Genomic DNA, 17067 nt, shown 5'->3' with positions numbered 1-17067 from the left:
TGTCTTATGTAGAGTTAAGATCCTGAACTACTTTATTCTGCAGTATCCTGTTTGACAACTGAAACAGAATGCAGAAAAGAAGTAGAGAAATAAACATTCCTAGAAGGGGGCTACAGAAATCTTCTGAAAATGCCAGCATAATAATGGATCCTTCAGAGTAGTATTGACACCCACTCTCACGAGAGAGAGAAAATACACTCTAACAATTTTATAGCTAACTATACCTGTGATCCTAATGCATAACTACTCATAAATAAGTCCTATTCAGTTCACTGGGGTAAGTGTGTATATGATTGCAGTCTAAACCGAAGCATTTTTGGATAATCTTTGTCCCAGTAATGACAAAGTAGATGAGAAAGGAAGGTAATTATTGAAGCTTACTATAATACGCAACCTATCATAAAACACCCTATAAATCAGTAACTGACATCACCTGCTCATTCTTTTATTTCAAAGTAGCAGGATTCTGAGATTAGCAATTGGAAATTAATTACTGTCGAGCAATACCTGTGTTATGTTTAACGAGCTGTAACTTTCCCAAAATCAGCAACCTCTGTCCATTCAGAGCATTCAAAAATACAGTAGAATTTTAGCAATAGCTTGGTCAGGTCGCAAAATACTTTTTATTTAAGATTATGGCAGAGCATACATTAGAAATCACTTAAGAAATATTTAGCGTTCTTGACTCAGCGGGGGGAAGGACAGACTGAAGGTTGGCCATGGAATATGGATAAAATACAGGGCTGTTGTCAACAGGAAACCAGTCAGGGAACAATGGAAGCAATTGTTGTTTGTCTGAAAGGGCATTGACCAGAAGTATGCCTTGTTGTTGTTGTTGTTGTTTAGTCGTTTAGTCGTGTCCGACTCTTTGTGACCCCATGGACCAGAGCACGCCAGGCACTCCTGTCTTCCACTGCCTCCCGCAGTTTGGTCAAACTCATGCTGGTAGCTTCGAGAACACTGTCCAACCATCTCATCCTCTGTCGTCCCCTTCTCCTTGTGCCCTCCATCTTTCCCAACATCAGGGTCTTTTCCAGGGAGTCTTCTCTTCTCATGAGGTGGCCAAAGTATTGGAGCCTCAGCTTCACGATCTGTCCTTCCAGTGAGCACTCAGGGCTGATTTCCTTCAGAATGGATAGGTTTGATCTTCTTGCAGTCTATGGGACTCTCAAGAGTCTCCTCCAGCACCATAATTCAAAAGCATCAATTCTTCGGCGATCAGCCTTCTTTATGGTCCAGCTCTCACTTCCATACATCACTACTGGGAAAACCATAGCTTTAATATACGGACCTTTGTTGGCAAGGTGATGTCTCTGCTTTTTAAGATGCTGTCTAGGTTTGCCGTCGCCTTTCTCCCAAGGAGCAGGCGTCTTTTAATTTCGTGACTGCTGTATGCCTATGGCTATTCTAAAAATCTGAATTATATTCCTCTAATCTCTTCTGATTTTCAGACCTCGGAACTCGGTGTCACGGAGCACGTGGAAGGTGACCCTTGCAAATTTGCACTCTGGGTTGGTAGGACTCCTACGTCAGACAACAAAATTGTACTAAAGGTAACTGTGGGTGTGCAGATACTCTTTAAGTGTGTGAAATTATTTTTGAATAACTGTCCCCCCTTCATCCGGCCTGCAGAGCACATAACCAACAGTTCTGAGCCTTACACATGAATTCGGGGTTCAGAAAGATGGCTTCGAGAGGAAAAGAGCAAGCAGTTGAAATGTCCTGCTGCATTATGGTTTAGCTGTCATTGAAATTCTACTCAATATTGATCCATAGCAGATTCCAATGTATAGTTAGCAGAGTAAAAACTTAAGCACGTTGCAGGATTCTGCCAAAAATAGACCAGAGGCAATTAATATTTCATCCAGCAGACCTTTACTGCTACTGAAGGCAGATGAACATAATGGTCACAAGTCCAATACATTCAGGATTGGCACTGTCCATAAGAAAACCAGTTGCAGCAGACTTAACTTAAGCTTACAATAACTTACAATAAGTCTAAACCTTAATACTATGTACAGGACACTACACCAGAAGGAAAAGAAGTAGAAAGAGAAAGTGAAACCCAGGCTCCTTCTGGCCTTACTTTTATAGTCGGCATGACCTTGACAGAAGAGATAAGATAACCAGTTTAAGCCAGCTGTACTCTGCTTCTCTGAAGGAATAACCCAAACATCATGCACCTTCTGCTTGTTTCTTTCACACAGAGAAGCTTCCAGAACACTCTTGAATTAAGTAGAATAAGAAAGGTCTCTACACATCAGATCAATACTTTCTGCACTAAGAAATGCAAACTGACATTAACTCTGTGTGCAAACCAGGCAACTGTATGAAGTATAATATGAACATCTCTTTTTCACAACTACTGTAATATAATTAAGAAATACCATTTTGCAAATCTAAACCATGAATATGCTACTGTAAATGGCACAACCAGGTTTGCTTCATCCCTCCTTCATACATGGAGTTGACTAGTGAAGGTAACATTAAAAAAAAAGTTGCTTATTTTGTCTAAAAGGCCTCCAGTATTGAAAACAAGCAAGACTGGATCAAGCACATCAGAGAAGTAATACAGGAAAGAACGATTCATCTCAAGGGAGCTTTAAAAGAGCCAATTCATATCCCCAAAACTGCACCAACAACAAAACAGAAAGGAAGAAGGTTAGTAACTGCAGAGAATGTCAAGGTATAAATTTCCAGCTTGTCATTCATGAGATTTGTCTCAAATGTACGTAAGGCTGCGCTCTTCGGGAAACCTGGTGTTGTTTTTTATGTTGCTAGTTAGATCTCAGTTCTGAACTCTAAGTTCTTCAAATAATTACACAGCACAGAAACTTGAGCACGTGCATTATTTTGTTGCATGTTATTCAGACCCTTATTTTAAAAGTTGCTGCGCTTGGCTTTTGAAGAAGTTGACACACGTCAGATGTACTAAACAAGCAAGCAAGCAAGCTGCTGACACTGTACTGAAATGTATTGTATAGCAAATTGCCGTCACCAAATGTCTGGCTCCGTAATTTCAGAATGCATAGGTTTAACACATTAGCTCCCTTTATTTTGGAAAGTGTTTGGGGAGGGGTGTGAGTGGGGTATGGCTTGAAGAATGTGCATAAATTGTCAACCTAAACAGGGAATTTTGTGCATTTCCCAGTTCATAATCTCCTGATACATGGTAGTCAGTCTGTGCCAAAAGTGATGGACAAAGGAATTTATTCATTTCATACATGCCAAGATCAGTATACTCTCCAGTGAGCATTGTAAAAACAAAACACCTACTCCCTCACTATTTCTATGGATTTTCTGTACCTTCATGTGAACTTGCAGTTGATAGTGTTTGTGTACATTTTTTATCCAGTTTGCATTATCCATACATTATATATTAACCACAATCGATTTTAAAGCTAAGTGATGTAAAAGTACAACGGCATGTCTGATTTCCTTCTCTTGGGTTTTGTGTAGCATATTATTGGCCTCCTATTTGAATGTCACAGGACACCGGTGGCGCTGTGGGTTAAACCACAGAGCCTAGGGCTTGCCGATCAGAAGGTCGGCGGTTCAAATCCCTATGACGGGGTGAGCTCCTGTTGCTCGGTCCCTGCTCCTGCCAACCTAGCACTTCGAAAGCACGTCAAAGTGCAAGTAGATCAATAGGTACCGCTCCAGCAGGAAGGTAAATGACGTTTCCGTGCGCTGCTCTGGTTCGCCAGAAGCGGCTTTGTCATGCTGGCCACATGACCCGGAAGCTAATAAAGCGAGATGAGCGCCGCAACCCCAGAGTCCATCACGACTGGACCTAATGGTCAGGGGTCCCTTTACCTTTTACTATTTGAATGTCTGCTTTTGTACATGGAGATGAATATTAACATCACCCTACACAGAAAATGTTTTTCCAGCTAATGATTCTTAACTTCTTATGTTTTTAGAGATGGAGAAGACTTGGATAGTCAAGGAGATGGAAGCAGTCAGCCAGATACTATTTCAATTGCATCACGAACCTCCCAGAATACACTAGACAGCGATAAGGTAAGACAAAAGTATAACTAGGTTTTTGGTAAAAGTTTGCTTATGCCTTTTTTTCTATAATCATTGGCAAGTGATAGCTGTGCCTTTACATTACCTCTTCATATTTGGGAATCATGCATAGTTTTATCCTACAGTGGGTCAAAATGCCACATGAATGGGCACACAGAATTCATAGGCTCGAAATCCGATCTTCATGTACCTAAGAATGGAATTGTATGTTTGCTTTACTTGCTTTTATTTCCTGTTCTTTCTCAAAGTAATGTACAGCTGCTTACATATGGTTCCCAGGTGGTGTGCTGTCCAGACATTGCTCATGGCCCCAACCCTTTAGTTTCAACAGTCAAAAACCATACAATGGTCTTCACACTATTCCCTGGGCCAAGATAATGATCTGTGCAAAAGGACTCTAGCTACTCATCTTTTAATAGGTCTCGTGGATGCTTTCAGTGCAGCTGTATATAAAATATAAGTGGATATTTTTACATTCCCCAGTAAATCAATTCCTAAGTTTCTCTAGTTCATGTTTTCCTTTTGTTCAGCTTGGGCCTTAACCTAGTACAGTTGTACCTTGTTTTGCGACCAGGATCCATTCCGGAGCCCCGGACGCTAGACGAAAAGGACGCATGACAAGCTTTGCACTTCTGTGCATGTGTGAGCGGCAAACCTGGAAGTAATCCATTCCGGTACTTCCGGGTTTGCCGCGGACGTTCGACAAAATGGACGCTTGACGAGGCGGACTCAAAACGAGGTACCACTGTATGTGAAGTTTTTGGTGTCTTCACAAAGGCGTTGTTGAGCGCTTCTATCACCGGAAAGCAACTTTTCTTCTTAGAATTTGCATCAGGGGATGGTTGTCGGAAGCAAAACTTATTTTTCACTATGTAATTGAAAGGTTTGAAGGTGTGGATCAGCTGACCTGATCCACAGCTTTAAAAATATTTACAGGCGTTCTCCTCTTCTCTCTGCTCTCTGCAGCTCCACTGCATACAGAGAGCTAGCTTGAAAAGGGAGAGCTTTCAAGGTGCAGATTTATTTTTTCAGACTGATAGCCAACCTAGTTCAGGGTCTTTGCAGTCTTGCACATGAGAAGTAGCCCTTCTGCCTTCCAGTACAGTGGTGCCTCGCAAGACGAAATTAATTCGTTCCGCGAGTCTTTTCGTCTTGCGATGTTTTTCGTCTTGCGAAGCACGGTCCGTCGCAACTGCGCCTCTTCAAGCAGCTTTAAGAAAAAAGCGAACAAACTCGCAAGACATTTTCGTCTTGCGAAGCAAGCCCATAGGGAAAATCGTCTAGCGAAGCAACGCAAAAAACGAAAAACCCTTTCGTCTTGCGCGTTTTTCGTTTTGCGAGGCATTCGTCTTGTGAGGCACCACTGTATTTTGGCTAATAACACACACAAAAATTAAGATTACTGGTGTGAGCATTTTTATTAAAATTGTGGTGTTCGAATTATGTACAGTTTAATGTTAAATTCAATGTATTGGACTACTTCTACACAGACCTCTTCTGTTTGGCTAATTAATGGCACCCTGCAATTGTACCTTTGAGGCTCAACGTTCACTGCAAAATTTATGACTCCAGGCCTAGCCTTTCCGTGTTTGTGTCAATATTTGGACACTGCCAGGATACCTGTGACTCCTGAGAACTATCTTGCCACAGGCAATTCCAGGGCAGCAAATCTGTCACCTGAGTGTCACAATGTAAAATTATTATAAATACCTTTTCTGGCATCACTGTGCCAGCAGCAAAGGTGAGATTTATTTGTTTGCTTATTTGTTTTGGAACAATGCTGTCAGAGAAACTATGTCAGTTCTGTGTAGGAAAAACCTCTTTTTAGTTTTCAGACGATGATAGGACCAGTAGATGATGCTGTGACATGATAAATTTAGACTCTTGGGAATCGCCTAGCTTTTTTCATGGAAAGTAAAGTTTTCCTCCGTATCCTCAGGAATGTTGGATACAACTTTGACCACAAAGTGCTTCATAAGGAAGATTTTTCAAGAAAGGGCCTTTATGGGTGGAGGGAAACCTGGACAAAGTTTCTGAAGTTGTGATTTGCAAATTCATTAAAAGTTGTGAGGTTAAACTGGTATTTAATTTCATTTTTATTATTCCTTAGAAATATTTATAATCTACCGTTCAGCAGAACGTCTCAGGGCAGAAAGATGCATTGTCCAAACCAACAATTAAACACTAAAATGCAAAATCCCATTACAAAGAAAACCAGCGACCAAAACTTCACCTCACTTTTTAATTTTGCATATTTGTTTTCACATTACTATATTTAGGATGTTCACATCTTTGTTATGCAGCTTATCAGCATAGTGTTTATGAAGTGATGAGCGAAATCTACTTTTTTGATTTTGCAGGATGAGGAAGTAATGAGGTGGATTTGGATTTTCGATCGTTTCACTTTTGTTGTGATGTGAGCCGCTTTATGCATATTCATAGGGAAAAACAATGTACAAATAGTAAATAGTACATAAATAATAAACCTAAAAAGCTGAAGAAACAGGATATTTGCTAACTTGCGGTTAAGAAATATTGATCAAAGCATCATACAATAAAGACTAAAAACAAGAGTCTTGCAATAAGTATAATCTCCTTAACATCTATTAACAGATACCAAAACTCCCTTAGAAATGTATCTAATTATTTTCAGGCCCGTAGTACTAAGATGGGACCGCCCTGATGAAGACTCAGGCCTTTTTATCATGCTTAATGGCACAGACCTGGTTTCCTCAGGAAGGTGACTAATTCCTTTTAAGACCCACATTGGTTCAGTTTATGAGTTTCGCTTTTGATGGGGGCTAGATGCATTTAAATGCTATTTTTATTTGCTCCGCAGCAGTGCTGCGCTTCAGTTTTGCTTCCCTCCTGCTTTCCACTTTCTTTATCACGATTGCTTTGATGTTTTATGAAACTTGGAAGGCCATCTGTGGCAGAAACGCAACACACACACTTTGTAGATTAAGTGAAGTGGGGGGGAGAGCCTGGATGAGGCCTGGGCCTGCGGATGGCGGTTAAAGAATAAACTGTTCGCCACATGCTAATTTGAGGCATGACTCTAATAGTAAAATGTCAGCATCTTCCAAAGGGCGGTGATGCTTGCTGCCTTGTAAATCGGCAACTAAATCTGTCACTATTTTTGTAATAGTTTTTGGGACTTCTCTGAAGTGTTGCCTTGTGCTTCTTCTTTTTCCCCCTGGTTGGTAAATCATACACAATCCTGAGCGGCATGTCTTGGGTAATCTGTACGTGCAAAAGACAAAGTAGGGCTCATAAAGAAGCCCTGCTTCTTTTGAACTTCGGAACCGACCCCCTTGAAATAGCTGTTTATTGGGCTTGTCTGAGGGGCACAGCAGCCGTATATTTTAGGATCTTATATATGGTGTTTGCTCTCGCCCAAGTCAAATTTTGAAGGTTGGGATTTGCCTGTCTCTTCATGAAAGCAACCATAAGCTTTGCATGGGCTCAGAAGCACTTGAGGTACCCTGATTGTTGTTGTGTTTTTTTACACAAGTTGGCAGCCCTAGGGTTGCATTCTCAGTGCTAACAACAGGAGCCACTTCTCCATAAGTGTATGGGAAAATGTTCCCTCCCGCACTGCTTGCAGTAAGGTGTATGAGGCCTAATATAAAAATCAGAGGAAGGGGCTTTTAATATAAGGGGATGCGACTTGATCAAGATCTGTAAGATCATGTATGGTGTGGAGGAAGTGAACAAAGGGAAGATTTATCCTCTCTCACAGTGCTAGAACTCTGGGCCAACCATTGAGGTTGAATGTTCGAAGACTCGAGACAAACAGAACGAGGCATTTCTTCACACAGCACATAGTTAAAATACAGAATTTACCACCACAGGAAGTAGTAATGGCCACTGTTGGACTTTAAAAACAGCCCTGTTTAGGGAAGTTTTTAATATTTAATGCTGTACTGTTTTTAACATTTGATTGGGAGCTGCCCAGAGTGGCTGGGGAAACTCAGCCAGATGGATGGGGGATAAATTGTTGTTGTTGTTGTTGTTGTTGTTGTTGTTGTTGTTATTAAAGGGGGTTGGACAAATTCAGGGAAGATAAGCCTATCAGTGGCTAATGGCCATGATGACTGCATGCTGCCTCCTGTGCTGGATGCAGTAGGCCGCTGGAAACTAATGGCTGGGGAGCAGAAATGGGGCGCCCCACTCGCTAGGCAAAGTAAGGCGGCCGCCTCAGGCGGCAGGTTCCAGAGGGGCAGCAGATCTTGCCTCCAAGGAATGTGTCACCCACTGCTGCCGCTGCCACAGGATCAGTAATGGCTGTGGCGTGTTCCTTGGAGGCAAGATCTGCCTCCTCCTTGGCAGCCTCTTGGATTCGTCAAGTCAGATGGATGAGGTTCCCCTCTTTTTCCTGATGTAGATCTTCACTCATCCCTTCTTCCCTGGTGGAAGGGACGCCATTTTGTGGTTCCTCTCAGGTGCCAAGATGACCAGGCTTCTAATAGTCTATTTTGAGCACTGTTCTTCTTTTGCTAAATCCTCAGCGGTTAATAGTGGAGAGAGACGCAGAAGCTGTTAAGCACCTTAAAATTGCACTTCCTGAGCTGGATTCCCTGCGCTGGTGCGTTTTCGATGCAATTTTATGCAGTTTACTCATAAGTCAGCCCTGCTGTGCTCCATGAGGCATACTCCCCAGCGAATATGCCTGGGATTGCAGATTTCCGGTCTTGAACCCTTACTTCTCAAACCCCAAGATAAGTGAGCAAGGCTGGGCTTCCATCTGCTCTCCCAAATACCTCTTAGCTAGGTCATTGTGCTTTGCAATGCACTGTGAAGAGCAAGCTTTTATCTTTATGGCGTTTCCCACTTTGATACAGCTTCCTCGGGAATGAGCATGGTATCTCTGAGGCAACAAGAAGCACTTTGAAATGCTCTTCAGGAAAAAGGCTTTCATAAGTATGTGTTTAATTTCCTTCTGTGTTTAAATTCCAGCTTGGCTGACTGGCTACCTTGGGGAGGCTGTAAACAGGCAAATGTTTAGGTCAAGAAAATAGGATAAAGTTAATAATTCTGTCATGATTGTTGAGGCGTGCCTTTTACTTAGATAATTATAGAGCATAGGTTCCCCCCCCCTCCAGTTCCTGCTAAATTGTCAAAGAATACCAGTAGCCCAGTAATGTTCCATAATCTGGAATATAGGCTCTCACACAGAATCCAGAAAATATCTTTCCTTCTTAAAGCAAGCTTTTAGTCCTTATGATTTTTTAAAAAAGAAATTTGAAAAGGCTTTAGCAAAGCAAAATGTTACTGCTCATGCAAATACCCTTCCACTTGCTCTATTCCAACCTCTGCCATTGCTTAAATCTGCCATTTTTAGTATTCCTCCCTTCTTGTTGTACTCAAAGCTTCAGCTCAGCTGCCTTGTGTGTGAGAGAGACAGTGGGTGCAGAACCCTCAAATATTGCACAATACTTCACTCAATGCATTTTATTTCTGGAAGTGGTCTGTGTTCAAGGGAAAGTTGAAGGAGGGAAAAGGGAGCTGAATGTGAAAATGGAGGTTGCAGAAAAGCAAATAAGAAGCATAGGACTGGGTGTGAAGGTGGAATCGGGTGCGAGAGAGGCTGCAGAGGAGGAGACAGTGGCCTTGTAGCTGGGTGGAAGTTGAAAGAAGGCCTTAATAGTTGCTTTTTAAATTTTTATAATAATTTATTCGTTTTCAATTGCAGTCCAATAAAACCCTCATTATATAACAAGACCAGTTTATAATAGAATTATGAATAACAATCATTCAAATACCGAATTATATAATTTAGTTAAAGTGCCCCCCCCCCGCGTCCAAGAATTGATGGTTTTCTTTATTTCTGAGTTCCAAAATCTTATTAGTTTCAATTACATTCCAGTCATAATAATAATCTCTTCTACAACAACTGCAGTATTAATAACTTCTATTTGTGTTCACACATTAAATGATTTATAAAATTTCAAGTGAGGAACTCAAATTATATCCTTGTTCTTTCTGTGTGTGGCAATTACTCTGTCCTTGGTGTTTCTTCCTGTCCTTGTAAGATGTTATGTTGTCCCCCTGATTGTTGCTGTTAATCCATCATGCCTTGGGTGGAGCTGATTTCCCATTTTTGTTCCAGAAAGTTCTCCATCACTCCATCATGTGCTTCATTGTTTTGCACCGAGAACTGTCCCAGTAAATAAGCTGTTTTCACCACTTTTCCTCTCAGCTGGGAAGAAGAGCGGTTTGTTGAACTGCAGATGACTCAATAAAGAACCTTATCAGTTCCTTGGCAGCTCATAGACACCTTTCATCCTTCCTTCCAGCTGAAGATATATGACCATTTATCATTCCAATTGTATTAAATTCCAAATCCAAATTCACTTGACTTCATAGATACTAAAGGATGGGGAAGAGTCAGCTCTAAGTTTCCATTGTAAACCTTTTGCAAAATAGAGCTTCCCTCCCTTTTTCCTTCCCCCCCTTTTTTGCACACACAGTTCCGTTTGAAGTTATATTCCATACTTATAATCCAGTTTCCTCCATCCTCGCTTGTACAAATATAATTTGAACTAACGTTCAGAGGAGGGTGGCTGAATCATAAATGTAGAGAGGAAAACTTTAAATAAAGGAACCATAGGCTCCCCTGCCCCCCACCATCTTTTGCACCGAATGAAGTCTTATCTCAAATTCTAACCTTAAAGTCCTTGCAGTTGGTTTGTTCCGCAGTTTGTGACCTCATCTATTCTAGCACGCATCCGTACATTAGTCCAAATTAAGCTCTAATTAACAAGAGAACCTCTGCTTCTTAATGGCGACATTGGAGGGTTTTCGGCAGGCAAAGTGCTTTTGCACTCAGCGCCTAACTGCCCCCCGCATCCCATGCCGGAGCAAGAGCCAGGTACCAAGACGAACTGCGAGTGAAGTCTCTTCCCCCCATCCCCCCGGGGGGGGGATTTGCAAGGATGATTTACCCCCAGTCATCCTTATTTTTCCTTCATCAACAATCTCCCGCTGTCGTGGGGGCTGCCTCCAGTAAGGCATGGAGGAACCGGAAGCCCAGGCCTTAGATGTTGCAATGTGCAGTAGGAGGAGGAAGAGGCAGGAGATTCCCATGGGAGTGGTCTGTGTGCAAAGCAGGGCTGCAGAATACAAGACATGGCTTCAGAAATGGAGTTAGGAAGCGGAAAAGTGAGGGCAGTAGTTGAATAGGGTTGGAGGCTCTAGGGGGTTAATGTAGGGGTGATTGTTGAGTGGAGGAAGCAGGAGTGCACCCCCTAGTTAAACATACAAAGGACCTGCCCTAAGTCCTCCCTCTCCCTTCCATCCTTGTTTTTCGTTTGCACTGCTTTACTTCCTGCGTGTTTGGTTTAATACACCAGCGCCCAAACCTGCAGGAACGCCAGCTTCCCACATGGAGACAGACGTGTTCCAGACACCTGCAGGTTATTTGAGCCTCGATCCTCCGCGACAAAGCTGGTAGAGCCCAGTTTTGAATGATCCGTTATTCAGGCTGATATTTAGAATGTTCTGTTCGCAAAGTTGTCGGTGTGCGTATGTTTGAGGGAGGCCTACGTTTTGACGTTTTGTGGTCAAACTCTAAATCAAAAAGGCCCTTTTCTCAGAGCCTTCGGGCATACAGCTGTTTTCAATTGTTCCTGACTCCTATCTAGGGACAGCCATAAAAATAAATCAGTGCCAAAAAAAAAACTCGAGAGCTTTCCTTTGCCTCCCCCCTCCAGCCTCCCTTTGGCATAATTTTGAATGGACTGAGAGCAAATATATAAGAGAAGTAGGGCTGAGGTGGGAAAGGGTACCCCAGCTCACATTTAACAAGCAAGAAGGCAGCTTGTTTCTGAAAGTGTGCACCTCATAACTTGAGTAGAGACTGTCCAGAGAGACTTAAGTAGGAGCAGTATGATTAATTCCTGCCTGTGTCTTGACGGGTTCATGCTGATTTATTTTACTTCGTTATGAGAAACATAAGGCTTCTCTTTACCTCCCCTCTCCCCCTCTCCCTCTCCCAGAACTAGGATTTAGGAAGCAAAGCTGGCAGGCAATGGTCATGGGAAAGCTCTGAGAGAATTGCAGACATCCTGAATAAAGTTGTGTCACACAGAGTGTGGAAAGGAAAGGAGGAATTGACCCAACTTTTTTTTTTTTTTAAAGTGACTCCGCAGCAGATAGCTTCTTACACTTTTCCTTAGCATGGCATATCAGTGTCCTTGATGACCAAATACATTTTCCTCACAGAATCGCCTGTGCCTTTCAGAGTTCAGAAATGACACCAACCGGTTTAACGAAATTGGCACAGTAAAATCACTTTCCTTGCAATGTGTTAGAATGTGGCTGAGAATTGCTTTTTTACTTGTTTTGGGACCATTGTAAGAAACCCTGAAAATATATTGATGTGGGTGTCATGCCCCACCAGAATTCGTAAGCCTATGGTACTAAACATTTCTCTGTTTTGTTGGCTTCTTTTGCAGCTGTCTGGTGGGTGTGAGTTGACCGTGGTCATCCACGATTTCACGGCTTGCAACAGCAATGAGCTGACAATCCGCCGTGGTCAGACAGTGGAGGTTCTAGAGCGGCCACACGATAAGCCTGATTGGTGCCTAGTACGAACCACCGACCGTTCCCCAGCTGCGGAAGGACTTGTACCCTGTGGGTCTCTCTGCATTGCTCACTCTCGAAGCAGCATGGAGATGGAGGGCATCTTCAACCACAAAGGTAGGAGAACGAGGACTTGGAAGTCATCTGCCCTTAGATTTCTCCATGTTTTGTTTATCAGTGCTCTGAGGGGGTCTTTGGAAATTGGTGCACGGCTTAGGAGTTACAGGAGTTCATGCCTGTTAAATGACCATCACCTCAGCCCTGCACATGTTTGTTTGTTTTTAGATTTTAAAATATTTCTGTTAAGTACAAATTAGAAAACATACATATTCACAACAAAAGAAAATACAAAAGAAAAAGAAAATACATCTAACCAAGGAAAAAAAATTAGAGAATATTTTGTCTCTTTTCATATTTACAATTCTTTATATCTCTATAAAATGCTATTCACAATAAAGCAGTGAAATGAAAGATATCAGAAAAAAAGAAAAAAGAACAAAGAAAAAATAAAGAAGTAAAAGAAAAAGATCATAGGTGCAGCCCTGCACATGTATGATGAGACTCTGTGCACCATGTTTTGTAGATTTTGGGTTGTGACCTTAAAGTGGAGCTTCACATAATTGTTGTCCACACTGAGTATTCCAAGAGCTCCATGGGTGTGGCAGATAAAATATGGGTGGTAATTTGGCTGTGCTTGTTGAACAGCCCTATCAGAGTGGTTGAAAAACTGCAGAATGTAGCACGTGATTTCTCAAAAAATTGCAGTACTTCCACACAACTCCCAAATGGAAAAGCATGTATTGCCATATAGCTAGATGACTAGGATCTACAAACCGAGATCCCTCCGACAGCTGGTAAGATCCCCTCTCCCAGTTTTCCCCTGTGAATTGCGGAGGAAAGGGAAAGGGTCTATTCACAGGTTTGCTCGCACAACACACTGGCTAGACCTTGGCTTAACAAGACTGCATGAGTATGTGAGCTCCTGTCTTCTTTTTGCTGCCAAGCCATATTGAACCAAGCCAAGGTTTAGCATAGCCTGTGAGTTCCACTCCAGGAGCCCATGCAGTCTCACTAAGGTGCAAGGTTTGACTTCACCTGGTGAAAACCAGGCCAGTGTGCCAGGAGCGAGAGAGCGCAGCTCCAACTCCTCAACATCCACGTTGCCCAGAGAAAACTTTGGAAGCTGATCAAGGGGGTCAAGGTTCGCACTGGTCTTTGGAGAAAGGAGTGGTGAAAGAGATTTATACTGCTTTTCTCCTGAGGTCAGCACAAAGTGTGAGAGAGATACTCCCACCTTGAATGCAGCAAAGAACTTGAAGGCGCTGGGTAAATAACGCCCACAAATAATGGCTGTTAACATCAGCGTGATGTTTGTGGACCCTTGCACATGACAATCTCATGCTTGACAGTCTGCGGGAGTTAGAGAAGTTTCAGGGGAGCACCGTGTGTTTAGAACAAACCAAAAGATATATTGTATGTACTTGTAAAACAGACTTACCCAGCACAAACTGCTTGTTAAAGTCTGAGCCATTTGTTCCATACTTAATTGGTATAAGACATCCGTGTACTCAGAACTGTCTCGGTGTTCTGTTTAATGTATTTGTCAGACTCTTCATAACAGTTTGCCCTGGAGAGAGAATGCAGCCTTCAAGAGTCTCGCCACCACAACTTTCTTACATGCACTAGGAAGAGCTTGCAGAGTAGAATACGTAGTAAAGTAAACTGGTTTTAGATACTTAGCTTTGTATGTTTTCTCCGGTTTTAGAGAGAACCAAATCATGGAACAACTTATCATTTAGTTGCAATTGTTAAGAATTTTTCCCGGGGGGAAATAAACCTTAACATATATTTAAGACAGTCTTTGCAGCCTATCTGCTAAGCGACTGAGCTGTGAACCAAGAACTCCCAGCTTTTAATCTTGTCTCTGGCCTGAGTAGCCTTCAGTAAGCCAATAACTCTGAACCTCGCCTGCAATCTGTGGATAATACTTTAAGGACTATTGGACAGTTTACTGAGAGTTTATGAAGGGCTTTGAATGCTCACTTCTTTGAATGATTATTGATAATGTTATTATTACAAAGAAAACCTTTTACAGCTAAACCTTAGGATGGTTAAAACACCAGTATGCTAGGCTTAGTTTATTCTGCTCGCTTGTTCTTCATCAACCAAAATATGCAAGCTGTCATATTGCTGGGGGCATATTTCTGTACAGTATTGGTTTTTAATAGCTCTCAATAAAGGCTTTGTGTGAACACCGGGCCTATCGCACACACTTAAATATACAATTGGTTTGAGTTCCTGAACAACACTTGACCATGCAGCCAGATGTGTTGGTGGAGTGAAATCAGGTTGTGTATGTGACAGGATGGCTACATTTGCTTCTGTCTCTTGCTAAATTCGAAAAAGTCATTTCAACCTTAGCAGAGAATGTTCTGAAATCAGTGGGCGTCAGAGCCACCGGATTCTGATGATGTAGCAACAGCAACTGAATTGACGTGTGTACCTAAAAATCACGGTTGATACGCCAGCCCATGATAAACAACTGCCTCTCAGGCCTTGAAGGACTTGATTAGCTTATGATACCCTGTTTTAAGTCAACTATGTCAATGTATTATTTATTTCTTATCAGGCTTATACCTTATCCTTCTGCACTAGGCTTTCAAGGCAACTGACAAAAGGACATAGCAATACAATATAAAAAGAGTTATTGAGGTGTAGGAACCACAATCACTATAGAAGAACAATAAATTGTTCAGCTGCAGAGAGAAGGTGTTTGTGTGCTTGCCCTGCATTAGATTGTTCTTGCTTCTTAAAGTAATTTAGGTGATATACACCACATTTTTCAAGATAGCTTAGTGAATTTATTTTGCAGCTGTTTGGGACTTCTTGTTTCCATGTTTGTCCACAGGGCTGCTTTGAACATTGTGGCCAGTCTTCCGATGGGAGTGCAATTAATTCCACGTGCCACTAGGCCGCATGACAAACTGTTTCTGATGTTATCAGGACTTTGAAAAGCAGCTTGTTATATAGCATTTAAGGGCTTTTCTGGATTAAGAGGACTTCCATGATAACACCTGAATGTCTTCTAAACACAAATTTAAAAATCCATAACAAGCTTGCAAAAAATGGCACGCAGTTCAGTTTTAGTGATTCTGAGTCTTGGGCAAATGGTGTTGCAAATCTGTTGCAGCTTTTGGGGTTTCAGTAACATAAGTAAGCTTATTCCTGGCCAGCATTTACCATAAAACATAACTGAATCATTTGGTAAGGCAAAAGGATTTAGGTATTATCTGTGTTGGTTTATTCTGTATTTCCTTGACAGTGCCTTGAAAAATTAAAGCAGAGTTGGGGATCTGTATGCTTGAGTTAAAATTTTACCAGTAAGTGTTTTAAAGCGTGCATACTCAGAAGCTCAGGATTTTGCTTCCAATTAGTCAGCTGATTAATTGCTTAGTTGTGAATTGCCACACTTTCATGGCTCAATTTTGGAGCTTCTCGTAGAACATGAATGGGTTAAATGAAATCCTAGTTAGTCATAAATGTGGACATTCTGATGTCTTGCTCAGGGGGTTTTTTTAATCTCCCATTGTGCTAATGTCTCATTCGCTTGCATCAGTTTTGGCAAGATTTGTAGAGTCAGGCGAACTAGAAGCTGAGACACATTTGCCACACCTGAATGTTCCTTGTTCCAGCTGTGGCTTCATTTAACAGTCCACATTTGAATAGTCACTTCTTTTTCACGAACAACAAAAGTTAGAAGGCAAAATCCTTTATGCAGTCTTTTTGACCACCTTGAAGCAATTCCTGAGCCTTTCAGGCCATCTCCCACCAATTTCGAAAAGGCCTTTAATAGGATACTGTAAAGAAAGCGGAGCTGTTGGCTGTGCCTTGCAGGCAGGGGGTGTGTGGGGTGGAGATGCAGTGAATTATTGAGCACTTGGAAGAAAAGGCCTTTGGGCCATTTGCACTCAAATGGGTCAGCATCTGGCTGACCCAGTAAAAAAAATTGCTTTTGTTTGCAAGGATGCGAAGCTACATGAAATAATACCCTAGATATTTTCCAAAAGAAACAGTTTTCTAGTCATTCAGTTCCTTTGCAAACTGGCTTTTTAAAAAAATCGGGGGGGGTAGAAGAAACCGCGAGAATTCAATGAACAGGGCAATCTTTGTGTTTATAACCTAAGAAACCAAAACCCTACTGGGTGCAGCTGTGCTGGTAGTGCTGAAACTGTAGGCACATTGTACAGTAAAGGCAAGAAGAACTCTGTCCAGAATTTGTTATAAAGTCACATTGTGTTTATCCAGAAAGTATTGACCCCAGAATGATTTACCGAAGCTTTCTTGTTGGGGAAGATTGTGCAGCTTTTTTGGCCGAGGCCAAGGTAGTTAAGGGCGGAGAACAAAGATGAAACTGGCAGGATGGAATGATTCTTTGCTGTTGAGTTCATG

At 41.9% G+C, this 17067-nt stretch overlaps 1 protein-coding gene across 6 annotated transcripts in view; it reads left to right on the top strand.

The window, feature by feature from the left end:
* The window catches only part of TRIO (trio Rho guanine nucleotide exchange factor), a 274403-nt gene that overhangs the window by 191041 nt on the left and 66295 nt on the right, over positions 1–17067 (top strand). For all 6 annotated transcript variants that reach the window (XM_053397146.1, XM_053397145.1, XM_053397147.1 and 3 more), the window contains exons 31-34: positions 1452–1553; positions 2519–2661; positions 3924–4023; positions 12492–12735. In XM_053397146.1, coding sequence (XP_053253121.1) covers positions 1452–1553; positions 2519–2661; positions 3924–4023; positions 12492–12735 — 589 coding nt within the window. The remainder of the gene's footprint in view (positions 1–1451; positions 1554–2518; positions 2662–3923; positions 4024–12491; positions 12736–17067) is intronic.

Source organism: Podarcis raffonei, chromosome 7 (genome assembly GCF_027172205.1).
Source record: "Podarcis raffonei isolate rPodRaf1 chromosome 7, rPodRaf1.pri, whole genome shotgun sequence".
NCBI lineage: Eukaryota > Metazoa > Chordata > Lepidosauria > Squamata > Lacertidae > Podarcis > Podarcis raffonei.
The sequence above is the reverse complement of the archived record's forward strand: the minus strand, read 5'-3'. Positions and strand labels throughout refer to the sequence as shown.